Genomic DNA, 24,597 nt, shown 5'->3' with positions numbered 1-24,597 from the left:
CTCTTTGGTAGAGCATTCCAATTAACCCCACTCCCCTGCTCTATTCCCTATAGCCCTGTCAATTTTTTCCCTTCAAGTATTTATCCAATTCTCTTTTGAATGCTACTATTGAATCTGCTTCCACCACCATTTCAGGCAGTGTATTCCAGATCACAACAACTCACTGAGTAAAAAAATGTTTCCTCATGTAGCCTCTGGTTCTTTTGCCAATTACCTTAAATTTGTGTCCTCTGGTTACCAACAGTTTCTCCTTAGTTACTCTTATCAAAATCCTTCATGCTTTTGAATATCCCTATTAAATCTCCCCTTAAACTTCTCTGCTCTAAGGAGAGCAAACCCAGCTTCTCCAGTCCCTCCACATAACTGAAGTCCCTCATCCCTGGTACCATTCTAGTAAATCTCCCCTGCACCCTCTCTAAGGCCTTGACATCCTTCCTAAAGTGTGATGCCCAGAATTGGACATAATGGGCTGAATTTTTACTTTGGAGTCGAGATGGGTGCGGGGGGGTGGGGGTGGTGGGGGGGGTGGCGTGGATTGCATCGGGAACCCGAAAGTTGGAGAGGCACATTTTACAGTGGCTTTTTAACGAAGCCACTGCAATTGAATCTGACTCCCGGGTTTCCCGACCAATTAATTGGAGCGGGTCTGATGATATAATCATAATCAACTTTATTGTCATTGTTAGTGCACAAGTGCAGTACAACAAAATGGAGGCTTGCGGCTCCCGAGAGTGTACATTTAGATTAAGACATTTAAACATTCAACATTCATTTGGCTTGTAATACATTAACATAAACATAATAAAGTGCATTGACAGATGTGCAGGCTTTAGAGTTTATTTGCAGAGTTCAGTAGGATGACAGCCCTGGGGAAGAAGCTGTTCCTAAATCTGGTCGTTCGGGTGCGAATGCATCTGTAGCGTCTCCCAGATGGCAGGGGGGCGAACAGACTGTGGCTGGGGTGGGTAGGGTCTTTGATGGTCCGTGACCTCCGTAAACAGCGTTTCTGGTATATGTGCTCTATGGTCGGTAGCCGGGTGCCGGTAATGCGTTGGGCTGTTTTGACTACCCGCTGCAGGGCTTTCCGGTCATAGTAGCTACAGCTGCCATACCATACTGTGATACAGTTCGTCAGGATGCTCTCTATTGTGCAGCGGTAAAAGTTAGAGAGGATCAGGGGTGACAGGTTACATCCCTTCAGCCTCCTTAGGAAATATAGGCGCTGCTGGGCCTTCTTCACCAGAGAGGAGGTATTGAGGGACCAGGAGAGGTCTTCCGTGATGTGGACTCCGAGGAACTTAAAGCTGTCCACCCTTTCCACCACAGACCCGTGGATGGGGGGTGTGACTTCCGCCTTTAGACTTCCTGAAGTCCACAATGATTTCTTTGGTTTTCTTGATGTTAAGAGCCAGGTTGTTATCGGCGCACCACTTCACGAGATGCTGGACCTCCTCTCTGTAGGCTGACTCATCGTTGTTGGTGATCTGGCCTACCACCGTGGTATCATCCGCAAACTTGATGATGGTGTTGGAACCATGAACAGCCACACAGTCGTGGGTGAAGAGGGAGTAGAGGAGGGGGCTCAGCACACAACCTTGTGGGGGCCCCCGTGTTCAGGATCACGGATGACTCGACTTCAGCTGACTAAAGGAGCAATGGACTTGATATGACTTGAAGACTGGCGGAGGTAGAGGCCATTACTCCAAGGAGTGAGGGCCCGCAGGGACATCCTGTACCCTGCTGATGGGAGGAAGAAGCCAGTGGCACTGATCAAAACTGCAAGGCTGAAGATAGCAAAAGGAGTACGATAGCAAAATACTGCAGATGCTGGAAATACGAAATAACAACAGAAAATGCTGGAAAAACTCAGCAGGCCAGGCAACATCCATGGAGAGAAAATAGAGTCAACGTTTCGGGTCAAACCCTTTGTCAAGACTGTCCCAGATTATTGTCTCAAACTTTCCCCACCACTGACATTAGGCTGACTGGCCTGTAGTTGCCGGGTTTATCCCTCTCCCTTTTTTTAAACAGTGGTGTAACATTTGCAGTCCTCTGGCACCACCCCTACATCCAAGGAGGATTGGAAGATTGTGGCCAGAGCCTCCGCAATTTCCTCCCTTACTTCCCTCAGTAAGCTAGGATGCATCCCATCCGGAGCAGGTGACTTTTCTACATTGAGGAATGCCAACCTTTTAAGTACCTCCTCTTTACCTATTTTTATCCTATCCAATATCGCTACTGTATCCTCTTTTACTGTTACATTTGCAGCATCCTCTTCGCTAGTGAAGACAGATGCAAAATGCTCATTTAGTACCTCAGCCATGCCCTCTGTCTCAAAGAATATCTCCTATTTGGTCGCTGATCAGCCCCACCCTTGCTTTGACTACTCAGGTGCCATTTAGTTTCGCATCAGGTCAGGTCAAATCCAAAATAGGGCAAGGACAACACGTGGCATTGCCCATCTTCGACATTAGGACAATATTTTCATGTGAATGCTCAGTACTGTACGTGGTTTCCCTAGAACTTCCCAAGCTACACAGTGTTCAGTTCCATTCACAACTCCTCAGATAATGAAGCAGTTCATGCCTGCATGCAGCAAGACCTGGACAACATACAGGCTTTGGCTGATAAGTGGCAAGTAACATTCACGCCACACAAGTGCCAGGCAATGACTATCTCCAACAAACAACATCCTGGGGATCACCATTGACCAGAAACTTAACTGGACCAGACACACACATACTGTGGCTACAAGAGCAGGTCAGAGGCTGGGTATTCTGTGGTGAGTGACTCACCTCCTGACTCTCCAAAGCCTTTCCACCATCTACAAGGCACAAGTCAGGAGGGTGATGGAATACTCTCCACTTGCCTAGATGAATGCAGCTCCAACAACACTCAAGAAGCTCGACACCATCCATAGCAAAGCAGTCCGCTTGATTGGCACCCCATCCACCACGTTAAACATTCATTCCCTCCACCACTGGCGCCCCGTGGCTGCAGTGTGTACCATCTACAAGATGCACTGCAGAAACTCACCAAGGCTTCTTCGACAGCACCTCCCATACCCATGACCTGTACCACCTAGAAGGACAAGGGCAGCCACCACCTCCAAGTTCCCATCCAAATCACACACCATCCTGACTTGGAAATATATCGCCGTTCCTTCATCGTCGCTGGGTCAAAATCCAGGAACTCCCTCCCTAACAGCACTGTGGGAGTACCTTCAACACACAGACTGCAACGGTTCAAGAAGGCGGCTCACCACCACCTTCTCGAGCGCAACTAGGAATGGGCAATAAATGCTGGCCTTGCCAGTGACGCCCACATCCCAGGAACGAATAAAAAAAAAACTATACTCCTATGGTGTTGAAGATATATATCATTCCAAGAATAGGAAGACACTACCAGGCTTGAAATTTATTTTTCCCAAGAGTACAACTGGATTGGAGTTTTAGTGTTCCATAGATTACTCTGTATTGCCCCATGGACTGAGAAATGATCACTGTAAAGAGCCTGATCATATATTTATAATTTGCTTAGCATACGTAAATGAAATCTCAACACAATTTTTTTTAAACAATTGTCAACTATATAAGTGGCCAATTCTATAACTATAAAGCTGGCCAGATTTTGCTGTACCAGGGCATCTAATGGCATCTGCCGTTTGTTAGACTTTTCTCCTGCACCCTTCAACTCAAAAGATTTTTGCCCACTAAGTTGCTGAAAGTGCGAGCTGATAACATTGCAGCGAGGAAAACAGGGCATCTGGGACCTGAGTGAACAGGGTATCTCCATAACCAATCAGATTGAAAGATTGAGAAATAAATGGTAGAAGGACTAAGAAGGACGTGTAAATTAGAGTGGGCGAATTCAATGTCAAATCGGGTAAATAAAGAGAAAGAAAGATTAGATTAAAAAAGGGACAGAGAAAGAGTTAAAAAAAAAAATGTTTACATTTAAAAAATCTCCAACAACAATACCTGAAGGAATGAAACTCCACACTTGTAATAGTTAATTTTCACTCTGAGAGGTTGATTGGCAATCATTAACAATTATCACATCGTTAAAAGGGTACTTACACTTGTAATGACGAGACTTAACTTCACATGGTGAGTTTAGTTCATATCTACTGTGAAAATACAGCAATTTCACGACATTCAATGCACATCAATGGTGAGGTAGACATCAAAATGCCATTTTTGCAAAGCTAATGGAGCGGCGCAACTCGGACAGCAACTTTTGGATATTGACATTTAACTGTGTATGTGCCCCTCTCCCGGAGTTGCTGTTCCATTTATGCATAAATAACGGCAAGCACCATTAGGCTCACCGTTATTTTGACAGCAAAATCTGGCTCAGTCTTTCAATCAGTAGTGTCAGTGAGCAATAAATTCTCTTTCAAGTTCTTTTCATGTAAATATTTGATCACAAACAAATTTCTTGCTTAGTGTAAAATTAATATGCAGTGATGTGTATGTATAAGAAAATGTATGCATTTAATTCTAATTGTCATCAAACTTCCTGTTGCTTTTAGATATCAGATGGAAGAATAAATTTTGGGGAAAATCTATGGAAATACTTCCAATGGGAAGAGTGAATGTCATACTACCTAAGTGAGTTTAAAAAAAATTGTTTTGTTTAAATGTTTAATCATGTAACACATACAGCAAACTGCTTTAAAATGTTTAATGGTCACCTGCTCAAAATGTTAGTGAGAAACCAAATTGTGATGTCTGTTAGTTTAATGTGTACTTTTTGTGAAATTTCAGACTGAGTATATTAACTATACTTTATCTTTTTAATCTGTTTGCAAAATTGAGTTTTGTTATATAATTGCTTTTAAAACTTTAAATTTTACTCTGAATTTTAATATTACAGGCATACTGTTTTCCATTTTTACACATTTTTTCCCTGTGTTGTGTCCTCGATACAACACACCCACGTCTGACGAGAGAGGGTACAGTAAACTGCTCCAACGCTTTGTCCACTTGCCTCTCTAACCAGGTGATATTGAGCGTACACAAGTAAAGAGATTTCTTTGATTTTCACAATCTCTCAAAAGCCTTGGCTGAGGTTGGGAATTTTGTGTGTAGAAAACCTCTGTTTTGAACATATATCCTGCCGCACTGGTACAGCATATTAAGAACTATCTGCTGAGCCACTAGGGAAACATGTCTGTATTATATTTCCTGTTGCCTTTGCTACCAGCTAAATATAGTTGTATAATTGCTAAATACAGAATGATTACTTGAAATTTTAGATATGGAGATCAGTTTGAATGGAACAAAGCTACCACTTGCATACACAACATCCTTAGTGGGCAACGTTGGATAGAACACTATGGAGAAATCACCATTAGAAACACAAAAAACAATGCGTGCATTTGTAAACTGACCTTCATTAAGGTAAATACAAATAAATTCACATTTGTGCAAAAAGACTATTCTTGGTTGTATACAAAAAATAACTGTCATTCTATGGAACTTGCTTGTGAAAATGTTTCTCAGTGCCTTTTAACCATAACTATTCAATTCAGATCTATTGCACAATAACTTTAAACTTATGGAATTATAAAGTGCAGTTTTGGATTAGATATTAAAAGTGCTTTGCTTGACCTTAGCATAGTAGGAGGCTGCAGAATGCTGACAATCTGCTCACTACTGTTGTAACATTGCACATTCTGCACAACAAGGAAGCTATATTGGAAAATGATTAGATAGCTGAGGACTAAGTAGAGCTGACTGCAGAAGCATTGCTACTGTATATAATAATACAGGAAAAGTTCTGATATCCGGCACCGACGGGACCGAGCTGCTGCCGATCTATCAAAACTTCCAGATAGACCAGCGCTAATGTTGAAGGATAGGAGGTTTTCATCTCCGTATCTGACAACAAACACTGTTGCTTAACAACAGCTTGTAAACACTCGGCCCATACCTTGGAAGCATCTCTGAAGCTGTTGCTAAGCTACAGAGACGCTTTCCAGAGCCTGACTGTTTTAAAAAAAAAAAAAAAAAGTGCTAGGAGAAGAAAAAAAACCTAACCAAAACGGCTGCTGATTTCTGCCGTTAGATCGAGGTTTCTGGGCATACAACCTCCGGATAAACCAAAGTTTCCTGTAGCACCTTAGTGTATTTTCCTGCAGTGTTTTTTGATGTCTCCTAGTTGGTCTATATTGGCTTACTTCATCTTCTCTCTTCCTATTCTCCCCATATCATTTATAACAATTTGCTCTGGTCCTGAGTTTTACCAAACTTCCTTCTGGTGTATTCAAGAACAGTGCTTTAACATTGTAATTATTGTACACCATTAATTCTAACAAATATGTTTGAGGCATGTGTTTTATATATTTAATGCATTTCCTGTGACTTTGTAATGGCAAAATAAAAGGAACATAGTTTAAATATGCAATTGTAGGAGAAAAATTATTGCCTTATTTCAGAAATAGAAGATAGAGTATTAGCATATAGTTATCAAATACATCATATTTCTTCCTTTTATTTGCAAAGGGAACTTATTGGAGCTCAAACGTAAATGAGGTCCAAGGATTTGTGATGGATCAGGAAGGGAAGGTGGTACGTCGACTGTTTGGCAAGTGGCACGAAGGGCTGTACTGTGGAGTTCCACCCTCTGCCAAATGCACATGGAGACCAGGTGAATTCACTGATGAGTGATAAATTGTTGGACGTGTTTTAGAGTTCAATATCCACAGTGTGAACTAATGAAATTAGCGATGGCAAAGGACTGCCATTTAGAGCAACAAGATGATGCAGCCTATTTCAAGTCTACCACCCCCTTATCCGCCACCTTACTACAGTATTAGCATTTTTCCACAGTAACAACTTAGATCCCCAAGTGTTTTGTGATTTAGGACAGCTGTTTTATTTAGAAGTAAATTGCTCTTGTGAAACTGGTAACCAAAAATAACATCATTTGACATTTCAATAAGTGGTAATAAAACTGGAAGGATATTCACAATAACAGGTAATTTTAACCTAACCCAACCGGGTTCTGGTTGGATGCCTGTTTTACAACCTGCCTGATTTTACGCTCCATTGAAGTCAATGAAGGAGTGGCTACACTGTTCTATGTGAATGCAATAAACCCTAAGAGCAACAGTCCCTTCTGTTCCTAGCAGAGCCAAAGATGTCTCTATTCCTGCCAGAGTATTTCTCTCCTCCAGCTACTCAACATATTCCCTCTGTTAACCCTAACAAGGGGGTTTCTCTTCCTCTCACTTCACCTTGTATGATAGGGTCCTACTTCTGTTCTCCTCTAAATTGCTCCTATGCTCAATGGAGAGGGGGTGAGGCGTGGCAGGGTGTGACATGTTGTTTGTGGGAGTGGAAAGTTGTTGAAGCTATGTTTGTAGTCAGCATTTGTTTCAATGCTTTAATTGTGTGATAAATTTTAGCTGTGGTGTTTATTATAGGACTGATGAGGAACTGTCATGTTGGCTGTATCACAGAATTTATTTTGGTAGAATGTGAGGAGAAAATTGAAATTGTGGAAATAATATGACTGTTGAATAAGCAGTTAGAAAAATGAGAAGAGACGTGCATCAACACTGCAGCTACAAGTCTGAGATGGGTAACTGCAGTTTGGGTTTACATTGATAGGCTCCTGCTTGGCTGCAATTACAACTGTTCTGTCCAGGAGAAAGCTACATTCCTAGCCAGAGCAGCACCAGTGCCGAGCTTGTCTAACAGTTGGAAATTTAAATGTTTAGATGTTTAGAGAGCGAGAAGTATGGACACCCACTCGCAAAGCATTTAAGTTAATGTCAAGTATGCTACCTGGACTACACTTCCTCCCACCCCACTTCCTGTAAGGACTCTATTCCATTCTCCCAGTTTCTCCGCCGTTTGTCTCTTTTACCTTGTTCATATTCATTACTTTCTGTTTCTCTTCTCGTGTTTGATCAGGTATCTACCAAAACTCGCTTTCACAGTCACATATCTTTCCTCAGCAACTGTCTCCGGCTCCGACTTGCTCCACGAGGATTCCAACTGAAATTCCACCCTTCATGTTTTGGATCCACGCAGGATTACAGATATCTCAGAGATATTCAGCGTTCCTCGAACCACTGCTCTCGCCATATCCTGAGCTCCACGCTGAATGCCATGCGACGCTACATGAACACACTCGACTTCTCTCTTCAGCAGCACCAACTCACTCTATCTCAAAGCTGTCCTGGTCCGCAGTTCCATTTCATCCTTTGCCTCATCCGGCGCTTCAACAAAAACTTTTTTTCTTCCTTTCAGGTGTCAACTCTTGGATACCAACGCCCCTCCGGAACCTCCTTCCCCTTCACTTTCCTCTGATCCCATCCCTTCTTCCAATCTCGCCCCCTGCCATGTTTCCACTATCGCCTCTGACCCCGAACGATCAGTCTTCCACAAAGGCCTGAGCTTCATCCCTTTACACCCCCACCTCAATGAATTTTGAGCTCGGCACGATGCTGAGCTCTTTTTCCGTCGCCTTCATCTCCGTGCCCACTTCTTTGGCCAGGAGTCTTTCCCCCTGCACAGCTGACCCTTTCTCCTGTTTTCAGAATTCTCGTTCTACCTGGACCCCTCCCTCTGGCCTCTTACCCTCTCTAGATCTTTTTATTGCAAACTGCCGGTGTGACATCAGCCGTCTCAATTTCTCTGCTCCCCTCATTCACTCCAACCTACCTCCCTCTGAACTTGTAGTACTCCATTCTCTCAGATCCAACCCCAACATTGCCATCAAACTTTCTGACAAGGGTGGTGCTGTTGTTGTTTGGTGAACTGACCTCTACCGAGCGGAGGCTGAATGCCAACTCTCCGACACCTCCTCCTACTTCCCCCTGGACCAGGACCCCACTACCGAACATCAAGCCATTGTTTCCAAGACTGTCACTGACCTCATCTCCTCTGGAGATTTCCCCCCACGGCCGCCAACCTCATAGTTCCCCAACCCCGCACAGCCACTTCTACCTCCTTCCCAAGATCCACAAACAGGACTGCCCCGGTAGACCGATCGTTTTAGCCTGTTCTTGCCCCACAGAACTTATCTCTTCCTATCTCAGCTCTTTTTTTCTCCCCTTGTCCAGTCTCTTCCCATCTACATCCGCAAGACTTCTGACGCCCCCCGCCACTTTAACAGTTTCCAGTTTCCTGGCCCCAACTGTCTCCTTTTCACTATGGATGTCCAATCCCTTTACACTTCCACCTCCCACCAGGATGGCCGGAGGGCGCTCCGCTTCTTCCTTGAAAAGAGGCCCAACCAGTCCCCTTCCACCACCACCCTCCTCCGCCTGGCTGAACTTGTTCTCATATTGAACAACTTCTCCTTTGACTCCACTCACTTCCTCCAAATTAAAGGTGTTGCTATGGGAACCCGCATGGGTCCTAGCTATGCCTGCCTTTTTGTGGGATATCTGGAACATTCTTTGTTCCAGTCCTACTCGGGTCCCCTCCCTCACCTTTTTATGACACATTGATGACTATCGGTGCCATTTCCTGCTCTCGCCCTGAACTAGAAAATTTCATTCACTTTGCTTCCAATTTCCACCCTTCCCTCACCTTCACATGGTCCATCTCCGACTCTTCCCTTCCCTTCCTCGACTTCTCTGTCTCCATCTCTGGGGATAGGCTATTGACAAACATTCACTATAAGCCCACTGACTCCCACAGCTACCTAGATTACACTTCCTCCCACCCCGCTTCCTGTAAGGACTCTATTCCATTCTCCCAGTTTCTCCGTCTCCGCCGCATCGGCTCTGGCAATGCCACCTTCCACACTAGTGCTTCCAACATGTCTTCCTTTTTCCTCAACTGAGGATTCCCCTCTACTGTGATTGACACAGCCCTTGGCTGTGTCCGTTCTATTTCCCGCACTTCTGCTCTCACCCCTTCTCCTCCCTCCCGGAACCACGATAGGGTTCCCCTTGTCCTCACCTTTCACCCCACCAGCCTTCACATTCAACGGATCATCCTCCGCCATTTCCGCCACCTCCAGCGTGATCCCACCACCAAACACATCTTCCCCCTCACCTCCCCTTTCAGCATTCCGAAGGGACCGCTCCCTCCGCAACACCCTGGTCCATTCCTCAATCACCCCCAACATCCCTTCCCCTTCGCCCGGCACCTTCATGTGCAAGCGCAGGAGATGCAACACCTACCCTTTTACCTCCTCTCTTCCCACTGTCCAGGGCCCCAAACACCCCTTCCAGGTGAAACAGCGATTTACTTGTACTTTTTGCAATTTAGTATACTGTATTCGCTGCTCACGATGTGGTCTCCTCTACATTGGGGAGACCAAACGCAGATTGGGTGACTGCTTTGCGGAACACCTCTGTTCAGTCCGTAAGGGTGACCCCCGAGCTTCCGGACGCCTGTCACTTTAATTCTCCGCTCCACTCCTACTCTGACCTCTCCGTTCTCGGCCTCTTGCACTGTTCCAATGAAGCTCAATGTAAGCTCGAGGAACAGCACCTCATCTTTCGATTAGGCACTTTACAGCCTTCTGGACTCAACATAGAGTTCAACAATTTCAGACCATAACCTCTGCCCCCTCTCTTTTTTTCCATTTTTTTCTCTCTCACACGGCAGCTGTCGATCATTCTGCCATTGCCATTTACACTTCATCTAGAGCCATCTTTTGTTTCTTAACTTGTCCCATTACCATCTCCTTTTGCCTTGCACCATCATCCCTTTTGTCTCTTAATCTCTCCTGCCTTCCATCCTATCACAGACCTTCCCTTTTGTTCTTTCCTCCCCTCCCCTTTTCCCTGCCCCTACACTTGCTTAAAAACCTGTTCCATCACCAACTTTTTCCAGTTCTGACGAAGGGCCATCGACCTGAAACGTTAACTCAGTTTCTCTCTCCACAGATGCTGCCTGCTGAGTATTTCCAGCATTTTCTGTTTTTATTTCAGATTTCCAGCATCCGCAGCAGTATTTTGCTTTTGTATTTTTATGTTTAAAAAGCTCAAAGGTTCCACCAGAACTCTCAGCGCTTTACAAACCAGGTTTGACATACATGACATGCACAAGTAATGATATATAAATATATTGCGTACTGTGTTCGCTCATTAACTGAAAACTTTAGGTATTTATTCTGCAATGTGAATGTTTATTTTGTTCAGATTGTATGTTTTAGTGTTTTGTCACACTAAACTGTAGCTACCTCTTGCCTGACTTTGGTTATATTAGCAATCTAGAAATCAACGGTAAGAAAATATGGACTTTTTTATACCATTTAAAGCTACACAAAATGTTTTGCTTCATTTTACAAAAAAAATCATTGAACGGTTGGCAAGTGAATGGCCGTAAGCAAGTAAATTGTCTAAAATTGGTTACCAACCATTTAAAGCCACTAAATCTTTATTCCTGATGCTTTCATGATCCATTCAGTGTTGTGTAACAGACAGTGGAATAAGATAAATATTTAGCTGCAATGAAGGTAGTGTGATCGTTGTATGTCAGTAATGTCAAGGTACTTTTTACTTTAGTTATATATACATTTTTTTTAACTCCACAGGCTCTATGCCGACAGACAGCGACATGTATTATGGTTTTACAAGATTTGCTATTGAGCTGAATGAATTGGATCCAGTGTTGAAAGAGTTCCTCCCATCAACAGATGCCAGATTTAGACCAGATCAGAGGTAAAAAGGATTAAGTATACAATTTTCAGAGTACATAATATCAGAATTCAGAAGTGCTGGATGATGACTGCTTGTTCAGAAAAGTATAGTCCTTATTCTTTGAAAGTTGTACTTCATATACTGTGGTTAACTTGGCCTATCCAATCAGAAAAATAAGAATGATGGCTGCTACTGTTACGAATTAATTCAACTGGAACCCATAACCATCCTTTTTTGTATGACCTATGAGAGAATCCTGCTGTTTGCCATCTTTAATTCTTTCCACTGTGGGTGCAATATAAGTGTCAGTGATGGAACTGCCCAGGTCCCATTTCTGCTACACCAAACAAGTAAGAGGGCAACTCGTCCACTTGATTAGATCAATTATTGATTTCAATGGGGTGGGGAGGGGGGAAATAATGCACAAAAAAGAAATTTAGTATCAGAAAATGATTCCGCTTTGATGTAAGACTGATATAAAGAGGTGCCTGACAAACTCGAGACAGGATGTAACATTCAGAAAGTGTCCTTGAAATATGGGCTCGGAATTTGCGGTCAGCGGCGAAGCAACAGCGCTCGCCACTGACCTCGAAGAAAGCTGCCCACAAAGATCTAACGATCTCTGTGGTGTGAATTTCAGCTCTCCCGATTTTTTGTTTTTGTTTGAATCTGGTGCCAAATCAAATGAATCCCAAGCATCCAGCAACAGTGATGTCATCAAGCTGGCTAAGCAGCCAACCACATTGAAGAATTCTCACAGACAGCAAACCAGGAAGTAAAATGCACAGATTATAATTTACTTTATTTCGCTCTCTGTAAAATGTATATAAAGATTGCGACATACACATAGGATTAAGGTAGAAGCTGAAATATGATAAACAAACTTAAAAAAATATATATTGGCCCAGAAATTCGGGTTGGGTGTGAGCCCCCGACCTACACTTACCTTACGCGCCGGCCGTTGAGCTGTGGGCCCCCATGGAATTCCGATCCTGGGCCTGCTCCAACTGCCGGCGCGCAGTGCTTACGTATCCCAGGGGCGCAGTTAGTTTGATGCGTCCCCTGGGATCACGTGGGCCATGGAGAGCCAATCGGAGCAGGGAATGCTTCATTCATAAGTTTGACAGGAAGTGCTGTCAAACTTATAAATACTACGAGCCCCAAAACATCACTAAATCTTCAAATAAATTTTTAAAAAATCACATTTTTTTAATAAACTATAAATTACATGAAAACTATTTTAAACAATTTAAATTTTGAAAAAAATAATTTTATTTTCTAACGGGGCTAAAAATAAACTTACCTTTCTTTAAAGTGTTTAAAAATAATAAACCTGTGGGGGGGAAAAAATGTTTTACTTTTAATTAATTCACCACTTACCTTGTAAAAAGCAGGCCTTACGACTGCTTTTTAAATGTCTAACTTCTGGAGACTTACCCTCCCGGGAAAACCTGCAAAAAAAACATAAGTTTGATGCGCACGCGCAGCCTCTCCTGCGCACGCGTTCGACCTCTTAACCCCTGCTTTCAGGGGAACGGAAGTGCCGGTTTCCCGCGCATGCGCAGTGCATGCAGGAAACCGGCACTTCCATTGGGCCTACGGGTGAGTACCCCATGTGTACTCACCCGTGGGGACCCGAAGTTCTGGGCCATTACTTTAAAAACCATGTAATGCTTAATCATATTAATGGAAAAATTTGACATTCCGCAAATATGAAATTAGTTTTTCAGGGCCAGAACAGTTGTTCAGCAGTCAATGTGCTGTTAAAAACCCAGTTACACCTCTTTCAGCAAGGATTAACTTTTTCAGTTTGGTTGGGGGGGGTGGGTATAACAGCGATATTCCAGCATAATAGGGAAATTTCGTCCTTCAGTGTGCTTTGAATTGATTGCCGGCTCTGGGGAGTTCCACAGCGCAACTTGTGGCGAAGCAGGGAATGACTGACCGCAACTTCAGGATTTCCGTGTATATCTGCGCATGCGCTCAATCCTGATGTTGCTGTCAGTTTCACAGGGATAATGATGGCAAACGCTGACAGTTTTGCTGTCATTACCGCCGTAAAATCTGGGCCATGACCTCGATGGGTTACTTCATGGTCTTAAACTTTCGTTTAGTAAGATTTTTTATTTTCTTCCATTCCACTCTTTTAGGCTTCCTCTACCTGAGAGGCAGCTTATTTCTCGGCCTTGGCCAGGGCCGTTCTGTTAGGGCAATTCCAGGCTGCCAGCATGCACCTAAGAGCTGGCAGAATTAATATTAAGCAAACTAAAAAGTACCAAAAGGTGTCTGGCATAGGAAAAAATGGTGTTCTATTTATAATACAAAGCTTGAAGCATAAACTGAGAAAAACACTCTGTTCCCTTTCCTGGTTGCTCAATCAGGCTGAACCAAGCTCTATGTATTCTTGGATGTTTGGTTTGAGCCAGAGCTGAGCTTTAAACTCGTATTCTATCCACCACGAGTCTGCTTACTTTCACCTGTGCCCCATCTCACCCCTACTGCCACTGAAACCTTTGTCCCTTTAAACTCTATTTTTCCAACACTTTCCTCACAACTGCCACTCTCCTAAACTTGTCCAGAAATCCATTGCCTGGATCCTGCCACTTACAAAGTCCCACTTACCCAATGCCCAAATTTGAAATCTTTGTCTTCATCTATAAATCCCTCCATGACTTCACCGTAACCGACCTCTGCAGTCTCCTCCAGGCTTGCATCCCTTCCATTGGCCTCTGACTCAGCCCTTCTGTGCATTTCCCATCCCCGATCCACCAGTGGTGAAGAACTTTCAACTGTCTCGGACCCACTCTAGACCTTTCTCCCTTAACACCTCCACCTCTCTATTTTTGCATCTGCTTTTAAAAAACCTCCTTAAATTCCATCCCTATAACTGAGCCTTCTGTCGCCTCTTAACGCCCCCATTAAGACTGTGTCCATTCCTTTCCTCCTCTGTGAAGCCACCTCAGGACAGTTTTCTATGCTAAAGGTGCTATATCAATGCAAGTTGCTGAAAGAAACATGTCCTCAGGAGGTTCCAGCGTTACAGCCAATGTGGTTAGTGTTTTTGTAAGCAACCAATTTTCACAGCAACGTCCCACAAATTACAATGAGAGGAATGACCAGTTAATGTTTTTGGTGGGGTTGATTGAAAGATAAATTGTTGGTTAGGACACTGAGAATTTTCTTGCTCTTCTTCGAATAGTGCTCTGGAATCTTTCATGAGTAAGCAGGTAGGTCCTCAGTTTATTGTCTCTAAAAGATGGTACCTTCCACAGTATTGCACTGATTATGTGCAATAGATTAGATGATGTGCTTAAGTCCTGGAGTGGACTTGAACCCGTGACCTGGCTCAGAGGCAGGGGTTCTACCACTGAGCCAATGCTGATTTTCAATGTAATATTATTCTGGCTGAAGTTAATAGAAATGTAAATAATTAGGGTAGATTTGTCCAAACAAATGTTATTGTCCAGAGAGAATACTGCACACAAACTTTGATCACTTGTCTTGTATTATTTTAATTCAAATTGTGAAAATAAAAACACTGCATGGAAAAGCATAGTTACTGTTTCTGGCTCCCCCTTGTGCTTTAGCACTGTATGCACTAGAATATTCCCAACAAAACATTAGAGAAATGCTATTTTATCCTAAAGAAAATCCAGCTATCAGGTAATTCAAACTTCAATTCAGAAGCAATACTGAGTTTGTATCTTTCCTTATCAGGTTCTTGGAAGAAGGAAATATTGAAGCTGCTGCATTTGAGAAGCGTAGAATAGAAGAATTGCAAAGAGAGCGAAGAAGATATATGGAAGAAAACAATACAGTTTATCAGCCACGATTTTTTAAGTGAGTACCGACTGTTACTGTGTTAGTCTCATGTCAGGTGCATTATCTGTTGCACTTCAGGAAGCACTTGCAGTAACTAGTGTATAGTGCTTAGCTCATGATTTGTCGTCATTATTGGTTATTTTAGAGATGGGGATTTTGCATTTGTAGGTAATTTTAACAAAGCCACATAAAACACTTTTTTTTACAGGAAAGTTTTTGAAGGTAATCAAAGAGAATCCTGGATAAGCAATGGGAACTACTGGGAGCTGCGAAAGGATCCAGGGTTTAGTAAATTAGAACGCTCAACGCTCTGGTAACTGAATTTGAAGAAATAAAAATAACATTCTTCACAAAGAAGAAATTAACTATGCATAAGTTATTATTGCTATTTCAACTCTCATTGCGTTCATGTGGTTTAGCTGGTCATATGCTAGGTATGTCAGTTTAATAACAGACATAATTATAAATATGCCATGACCCAAACACTGTTGGTTTAAAAAATTGTTTTCCACTAAAGCTGTGAATTTTTGGTAAACCAAAAGTGTAATTTAAAGTGAATGCACAAGAATAGGGATGGCTGTTTGACAGTCACATATATATGAAAAAAGTATAATCCTAATGAAGCATTAATAACTATCATGGCTTTTTGCTAAAGCGTTTCATCATCCATTTCCATGCCTTAAGAATAGTAAATACATTTAGCAAACATTGTTTTTATTCTGGAAACCTACATAAGGTCAGCTCACTTTTCAAATACTATAATGTATCATATCAAAGATTAAGGTGCCTAGAGTACAAAACCATAATTAGGTTGAAATTCACTGATGTTTATTAACATGGTCACATTCAGCATTCGTAACTATTTCCTTCGACCATTCAAGGTGGGCTTTGTTTTCAGTTGGCTTGCCACTTGCGTTCTGTGTCAGAATTTTAAAGTTTATTTAAAATATATATTTATCCGTAATAATTATACACTGATAGATGCGTAAAATGTCCTACATCCTTTAATATCAATCTTGCAGGTGCAAACAAGAAACTATTAACAAGCAACACATTTAAATACATAGAGTATTTTGAATTGAATTTCAGTAAGTAGTTTGTAGACATTTGTAAGCCCATTCAGTCTGGTAGATGTAAGCAAAGATAGTGCAATAGAAACCTGTTATTGGACCCCATGTTAATGGCAATGCTAATTTAAAGGAAAAATTTGCACAGAAACCAAGCCATTCCCCAGTCAGTTTGCTTAATAGAAAACCATTAGATAAACAGAATGTGATACTGAGCACATGGATGCTCCTATTAAGAGGTATTTCTAATTTATTACAATGGTATTTAAGCTGTATGTGCTCTTACAACCACATGTTTTTTCATTTTTTAAATGTTTTCCAGTTATCTGTTTGATGCTTGTTTTATGTGGTATAGCCATTACCATTTAACTAGGAATAATTAACTCTTTATCCCTAACATACTAGATTCCAAATGCTACCCCGTATCAAGATATATATTCAAAAATGCACATGCATAGCTGCCCTAAACTCAATGGAAGTTAATTTATGTGTTATGTAAAGTTCATTAATATGGACCTGTTAATTTTAAAATGCAACAAAATTGCACAAGAAAAAAGACTTTTATATTTGAGACTACATAGCCAACTAGCTGATTCATTAAATAACTTACAGTATTTAATTTATATTTGACAGGACAATGCAAAATCATGCTGACAGCATTTGTTTAGATTTTAGAAGAAATGCTACTGTTCCCGAAGGAAAGTTACCAAAAGCACCACCAGACAATATGTAAACACATTGGCCTAGAAATTCCCTACCTTACCGCCGACCTTTAGCGCCGTATTTCTGCAAAAAATGGCAGCTGCCTCGCTTTTGGCGTGGGACACGGCAGCCGCCATTTTGGTGAGGCTGATAGCGCTGCTGTTGCCAGCGCTCGCCTCTCAAATTCAAATGTGCAGATCATGACGTCAGTTGGCGTGCCACACCTGATTTGACACACGACTGCGATTTTGGACGTTGCCGCACGACATAACGCCCTCTCCTAACCACGCACAGAAGAACGTGCATATAGCAGCTCTGCAGAGACACTGTTAGTGCCTCTTTCAAGTAAGTTTCGATTTCACTTTGGACTTTTTTTTTTGTATTTTATTGAAGTAGTGGTTTGGTGCAATACATTAAAAAAACTTGTTCAAGTGTGCAGGGAGTGCTGCTGGGCGCTTGTGAGGCTTTGGATGGTAAAGGAAGGCCTCTGAGAAGACAGAAAATGTTGCAAATACTCAGGTCAGGCAGCATCTGTGGAGAGAGAAACAGAGTTAACATTTCAGGTTGAGATGCTGCCTGACCTGCTGAGTATTTCCAGCATTTTCTGTTATTTCAGATTTCCAGCATCTGCAGTATTTTGCCTCTGAGAAGACCACTTGCTCACTGTCCTGAGGGGCACATGGAGATGAAGCAGAGGCAGCAAAGGGACAAGCTGCTTGCAGAGGGCAGAGGAAGACGCAGCAGAGGAAGACGCAGCAGAGGAGGAAGTGGAAGGAAGGATACAGCCCCTTTCTGGCCGGGATATCCGGGATCAAATTATCTGCCTGCGGTACCAGTGAACACAATCCCAATTCCCCTTTCAGCATTTGTCCCACACCTTATCTTCCCTCTGTTACTGACCATCACAGTGTCCTCTTGGCCACAATGCTGAAATAAAACCCACCACAAAGCAAACTTTCCAATCCAACATTATCCATACATCCATCCAATATGACATCAAGAAATCAACTAATCACCCTTATGCATTCCCTTAGTGACTGTCTTGTGTGTGCCTTTGCCTATCCTAGTGATGGCACGCAGTGCTACCCCAGTGGCTGCAGCATGGCTGGTGGAAGGCTGCTGACTTTCAGTGGGGGACACTACAGATGGCCTTGCAGGATAACCTCGATGAGCTGGTGGCTGGGAGTGTCAAATTGAGTGACGGTGTTTCTTCTTCTTCACTTGCCTCTCCCTCTTCTTGGTGAACCACTGGCTGGGCAGGCTGGATTTCTTAGGTGTCTGAAATGAGGAAGGCACAAGGGTAGGGTTGTGGTGAGGGGAGGGCAGGAAAGCAAGAGCTGCATGCTTACACCATGCGCAACTTGTACATCAGACGATATTGTGGCATGAGGTAGAAGTGAGATGTGAAAAGGAGGATACCAGCATCTTGTATTCTTTCAGCCCCGCTGCTGGCCAAGGGCTCAGCCATGCCCCTGCCAAGAATGGCCAGCACCGTCTCCTCCAAGGTGAAGCCAGGAATGTGAGGTGTGTCTCGTGTTTGGTAGAGATTGTTGGTAAGTGAGTGATGGGGGGGTCATGCTTTGAGCAGTGTGTGAGGCTAGTGGTGCAGTTGGTAGGAGACGGCTTTTGAAGATGCATTTACTGACCTTGACCACTGGTCTGTGGTCATGAAACTTCTTTGGGCACTGGAGCCAGGTCCTGGAGGTGACACTGCTGGCAGTGATGGCCTTGGCGATCTGGTCTCCCATCCTTCTTTCTGGAGGCCCACTGGCTGGGCAGGCTGGATTTCTTGGGTGTCTGAAATGAGGAAGGCACAAGGGTAGGGTTGTAGTGAGGGGAGAGCAACTCTTACAATGTTGACCCCCTGCACAAAGCTGGAGTGCTGTGCGCAAGAACTTGGGTGTCCTTTCCCTGGCCTGTTGAGCCATTTGCTGAAGCCCTTTTACCATTTTTTACGTGCAGAAGGCAGGTCAGCTTTAAGAGCTGAAGACTGCCTAGTTTAGAATGATTTTTAATGTTTTTTTTCAGAAGGCAGTTAATCTCTAAAGGCTAGATAGAGACTGCCTATTTTTAAATTATTTTTATTTTTTTTCAGAAGGTAATTCCCCTTTAAGGGCTCAAGACTGCTTTCTAAAATGACAGCTTTGCTTTAAGAAAAGGCAGCCTCGCTCCAGGGACGCTACAGCCACGCTACATTGGGTCTCCCGCTGAGCGCACAGCCTGAAGCAGCGCGTTGGTCGCTCGGCTATGCGCGGCAATCATTCAAATCAGCAGGCAGTACCAAAATAATGCTGTTGCTTGAGATCTTTTTACGGGCGTGAGCAAACCTCACCCTGTTTTTGGGCTTTATTGAATTTCTAGGCCACTGTCTATTTCAGTTATTAATGCATTGGATTGTATAGTATGTGGATTTTATATCTCATTGATTAGGTTAATTAAGCAACTGGGTATGTGCAATTAACATTGATTCAAGAAATACATTTCTACTAACTATATTTTACAGCCAGTCTAAGATATCTCAAAAACTTTAAGATCACTTCATTCTATTTTATTTAATGTTTTGTACTTGGCAACAATTGACAACTGAAACCATTCATTGTTTTCAAAGGAATGTTAGAATCAAGCATTTAGACCAAATGTTGTGCTCACATCTTTTGGTTCTTCAGTTCTTTCACATTCTAAGGAATATTGAATGAATGAAAAGATTGTGCTAATTCTTTATGTAGTTTGTGTTTTCATTTTCCCAACATATCAGCAATACAGTTGTTTGACCATGAGTTCGCAAAATAATTTTGTTATCTTTCCTCTGGGTTTATCAGGAAAGCAAGAAGAAAATTGCATTTTTGTTTGTGAAAATGTTGCAGGTCACACTTACTGTTGTGAATAGCTGGGTTTAGAGATTGATAAACTCAGCAAAGGAACCATAAAAATCCATATATAAAGTGCATATGAACCAAAATATTGATTCACTTTTCTAAAATTAATTTTCATAAAACAAGCAGAATTTAAAAGTCTTTAGACATTGCACTATATAGAATTATCTTTGTTTACTTTTCATCATATCTGTACAGATTTCAGTAGTTCTTGTTACAGATGTATTTTCAAATAAATGCATCCAGTAGTAAGTAAATGTATGATTAAAAATGTAAATACTATCAGGTTTTACCGGTATACTTCCATAGTAAAAGCCTTTTTAATATTCTGAAATCTGTTAGCCTTGCATTCTGCATACAAGTTACTAATTTTAAGCAACACTTGAATAAGAACAGTAACGTGATTATTAATGTTGCTGTTGTGCTGAAGTTACCCATCATTCTCTGTGAATAACGTGCGTCTTCAATTGTAATATTTCAATTGGGTTTTTTTCTTAGTACTCTACTGTTGAAATTATTTAATTTTAATTCATCTTCAAACTGTCACTTCTAAGTATCTTATCAGTTAAATAAGCATTTAATACATTAACTTTTCTAGCACATCCATTTCTTCTGTGTTCCTTTCTTGGCTATTAACTTATTTGATCTATAATTCTACTTGAGTGCCTTAAGGTCCAATTGCTGAAAAATTTAATCTATTGAAGTATAGTCCTTAGGCCAAAATTAGGGATATCGATGTAGAGTACTGGATTTTGTTAAGTGTCGTTGGTTTCTAATTTAAAATTAGATTTTTAGAAAAACTATTTAATGAAAGATAGTTTCTAAAAGGAAAAATCTCACCTCTTCCCCCTGTAATTTAAAAATATTTCTTGTTAAAACTTTGCCTGACAGCAACTGGGTAATAGAATGTCTAAAATAGCATTAGTTGTCCTTGAAAGGGAAAATGCAATCCACTACATGTTTGGCTATCTGTATAAGGAGTGCACATTACATCTGTATATTAGTGTAGTGTAACATTTTCCGATAACTGAAATATTTGTTCCATCCCCCCATTATTCAGTAAATTTTCATTCTCTCTTCTCCACCTTACCCTAAGGCTGGAATTGATCTTTGTGAATTAAGGAACATTAACAAGGGAAGTATCTTTCGTACTGAAGCAATGGGCTTTGCAGAACAAAGTGAACTGCTTTGTACCTGTACTATATATTTCAACAGGTGTCTACTTTTCTGTATTTTCAGGCTGTGCCTGACTTAAATAGATGATGATGAATTTTAATATGTTTGTTTAGAGATAATTCCACACTGCTATGTCTGTTGCAATATAAATTAAGTTGCATGTGCAAGTATAAATTAGCCTGCCAATGAATGTTACAAATGCCTTACCAAAAGGTCTGTAGTCATGATTTATTGTCTTGGAAGACTGAAAAGAACTGACTGGTGCTAAACCTGACAGTGATGCTTAAATAGGTTACTGAAGTGCATATTTATAAGGGCCCCTGAAGAAGTGCAATTGTTAATTAATGCATATACATACTTATACTCTGTACACTGCTGCTACCTGTGCTTGTTCTAATAAAACTGTATGGCACCATTAAAACTATTGACTGTTTTTGCTTCAGTCTTAAGCTGTCCTCTTCAGTTAGTGGAAACAAGTAATTCCATTTTAGAAATAGCTTATCAGTTTCTGTTACAGTTTCTACTTCATTTTAGGAGATACAAACTGCATACAAAGTAGTAGAATTGCAGCATAAAAAGTTAAGAACAAGAAATAGTCATTCAGCCTATTTAGGTTCCTCTCTCGATTAATTATTTTGTTTTATCTTCCTCTTGAGCTGGCATAAAGCCTTTGTCCCTTTAGGCTCTGTTGAATCAGAAATGGTTTCTTTAGTAAAGTCCACATTCCTTGTACTGGGAAGGAGTGTATATTCTGTAAGTTAATTATTAAGTGAAATATATTTACTAAGGTGCTGTCGTTTGTGAACTTAACAATTCCTGTGTAAAATTTATAGTAGCTGCAAAACATTATTAAGTAATTCCATTTATTCTGCAATCTAACTTATCAGTAATAAATTATGTATGTACGAACAATGACGGACAGGTAAAGATCCTCTGGTCTATCGAGCCTGTCCCACACAATTGCGATACTTTGTGTATCACAATATACACTCTACACCCCACCCGAAATCATGTAATCTCTTGGGAGAGGCGAAAAACCAGATTAAAAAACCCAGGCCAAAATCACTCTGAATTCCCTGCAGTACCTACTTTCTGTAAGAGGTGATCTCCATCCCAGCCAGAAACAGCTTGAAGGAAATCAATGAATCAGCATCCACCGCACGAGACGGCAGCCTGTTCCAGAGATCCACTATTCTCTGGGAAAGGAACCACCTCCTGACATCTAACCTAGATCTGGCCGTATACAACTTAAATTTGTGATCCCTGGTCCTCCCTAACCTATTTAATTGGAACAAGTTGTCAACTGGAACACAATCTATTCTCTTCATCTTATAAACCTCAATCAGATCACTCCTAAGTCTACACTTCTCTTAGGCTAAAAGAGTTGGTACTCTACACTTATCTTGATAACTAAGATGCTTTAAACTGGGAATTAGTCTAGTGGTCCTCCTCCTACACCCTTTCCAAAGCCTCTATCACCCAGCATGTGAGGAGACCAATGTAACTATTCTATTCATTGGTTTCTGGTGCTATAACTGGTACATTATGTAGTTCTATTATTATTTTATTTACCAACTTCATTCTCGGTTTTTGTCAATACTGCTATATAAACTCAAACTGTTGTCTGTATGAGGACTCCATCAATACTAGACAGTATCATGGCTAAAGTTCAACCCATTTTTTATAATTCAAATTTCAGTATTCAATTTTGTTTAAAGTTATTCCTTAGAGAATTTATGATCTGGTGTGTTGAGGCTATAAATTATTCTAGTTCAGATAGTCAATGCCACAATAGCAAGGCTTAAGTGGTGCAGAGGTATAGGAAAATTATTCTGTACCTAGTTAGCAGATTTATAGGCCAAGCTTTTAATTTTTGTATTATTTTAAATCTTGCATCAGTATCTATTACCTGCTACATGGGATAGTACCATGATGCAGAGTTGTGGTTGTAATGATCAATAACATGTCATTCTATAGTGGACACTAGGTGGAGCCGTAGAGCTGTGTGGAGCCGTAGGGCTGTATATAAGACTACACTACCCAGCTGTATATATATATATATATTAAGACTACATTACCCATGAGGCACTAGGCTACCCACAAGGCAACAGTCAAGATGGAAGCCTCTACAGATACTGTACCAGTCCACATGTGCTCAATAAAGTAACTAGCAAAAGCTAGCTGTGTTCATAATAAGAATGTCTATTTATTAATGAACATAAGATGGTACCAGGATGGTGAAGATCTGCTAAAAATTGTGAAAAGCGACATGGAGAATTTGAAGCCACCAGAGCGTCTGAAACTCACAGAAAAAATCGACTACAATTGGCAGACTTTTAAACAACAATTCGAACTTTACATTGCCGCCATCGGATTTGGTACAAAGCCAGACGCAAGGAAGATAGCGTTGCTGCTTACGGTTGCAGGCCCACAGGCGATAGAGGTATTTAATACATTTGTATTTAATCCAGTGGAGAACAGAGAAAAATTAGAAGATGTGCTAAAAAAATTTGATGCACATTGCTCTCCCAAAAAGAATGAGACCTATGAAAGATACATCTTCTGTTCTCGGACACAGCAGCAAAATGAGACTTTTGATAGCTTTATAACTGATCTGAAACTGAAAGCACAGACATGTAATTTCTCTGAGCTCAAAGCATCCATGATTCGTGACCAGATTGTGTTTGGTATTCATGATAAAAAAGTCAGGGAACGTCTGTTGAGAGAAACCGAACTAAATTTGGAAAATGCGGTGAAAATATGCCAAGCCAGCGAGCTAGCTCGAAAGCACGCAAAGACTTTCAGTGAAATCAATAATGATGCGAGTGTAATGAGTGATAATGCTGCTGTCGGTGCTGTGTCCTACAAGGGGAAGAAACATGGGCAGAACAGAAATGAAAAGCAATCGGAGGATGAAATTTTTAATTGTAAACGCTGTGGTTACAAACACCAGTTAAGACAATGCCCAGCGTTTGGAAAAATGTGCACAAAGTGTAATGGAAAGGATCACTTTGCCAAACAATGCTTTTCAAAAGTACAAACTAAGAAAGGGCAACGAGTTAATGTAATTGAGGACACTGATTTAAGTGAGACATTTTCTGTAGGAATGGTGTCATGTGACAATATCAAAAAGGATACAGAAAATGTGCAGCCCTCAGAAATGGACAATGCTGAACATAAAGTTAATGCAGTAAAAGAGGACAAATGGATGATCCCACTGCAGGTAAATGGAGCATTAGTTACCTTGAAACTAGACACTGGGGCAAAAGCAAACTTAATCAGTATGAGTGACATTAACAATATGAAAGAAAAGCCCAAAATACAGAAAAAGTCAGTACTA

At 41.4% G+C, this 24,597-nt stretch overlaps 1 protein-coding gene across 7 annotated transcripts in view; it reads left to right on the top strand.

Moving 5' to 3' along the window:
* osbpl6 (oxysterol binding protein-like 6) overlaps window positions 1-21,678 on the top strand; it is a 205,293-nt gene extending 183,615 nt beyond the window's left edge. For 5 of the 7 annotated variants that reach the window (XM_085986073.1, XM_085986071.1, XM_085986068.1 and 2 more), the window contains 7 exons: window positions 4,535-4,613; window positions 5,261-5,405; window positions 6,510-6,654; window positions 11,512-11,638; window positions 15,335-15,457; window positions 15,648-15,752; window positions 17,140-21,678. In XM_085986073.1, coding sequence (XP_085842199.1) covers window positions 4,535-4,613; window positions 5,261-5,405; window positions 6,510-6,654; window positions 11,512-11,638; window positions 15,335-15,457; window positions 15,648-15,752; window positions 17,140-17,239 — 824 coding nt within the window. In that variant the 3' untranslated portion in view covers window positions 17,240-21,678. Of the gene's footprint in view, window positions 1-4,534; window positions 4,614-5,260; window positions 5,406-6,509; window positions 6,655-11,511; window positions 11,639-15,334; window positions 15,458-15,647; window positions 15,757-17,139 lie in introns of those variants that run through there. The other 2 variants (XM_085986074.1, XM_085986072.1) reach the window with 1 other exon arrangement.
* The last annotated feature ends 2,919 nt before the right edge of the window (window positions 21,679-24,597 follow it).

The sequence above is a fragment of the Somniosus microcephalus genome, chromosome 4, assembly GCF_052327205.1.
Source record: "Somniosus microcephalus isolate GS21.2 chromosome 4, FLI_Smic_1.0, whole genome shotgun sequence".
Taxonomy (NCBI): Eukaryota; Metazoa; Chordata; class Chondrichthyes; order Squaliformes; family Somniosidae; genus Somniosus; species Somniosus microcephalus.
Note: the sequence above shows the minus strand (reverse complement) of the source record. Positions and strands in the feature narration are given on the sequence as shown.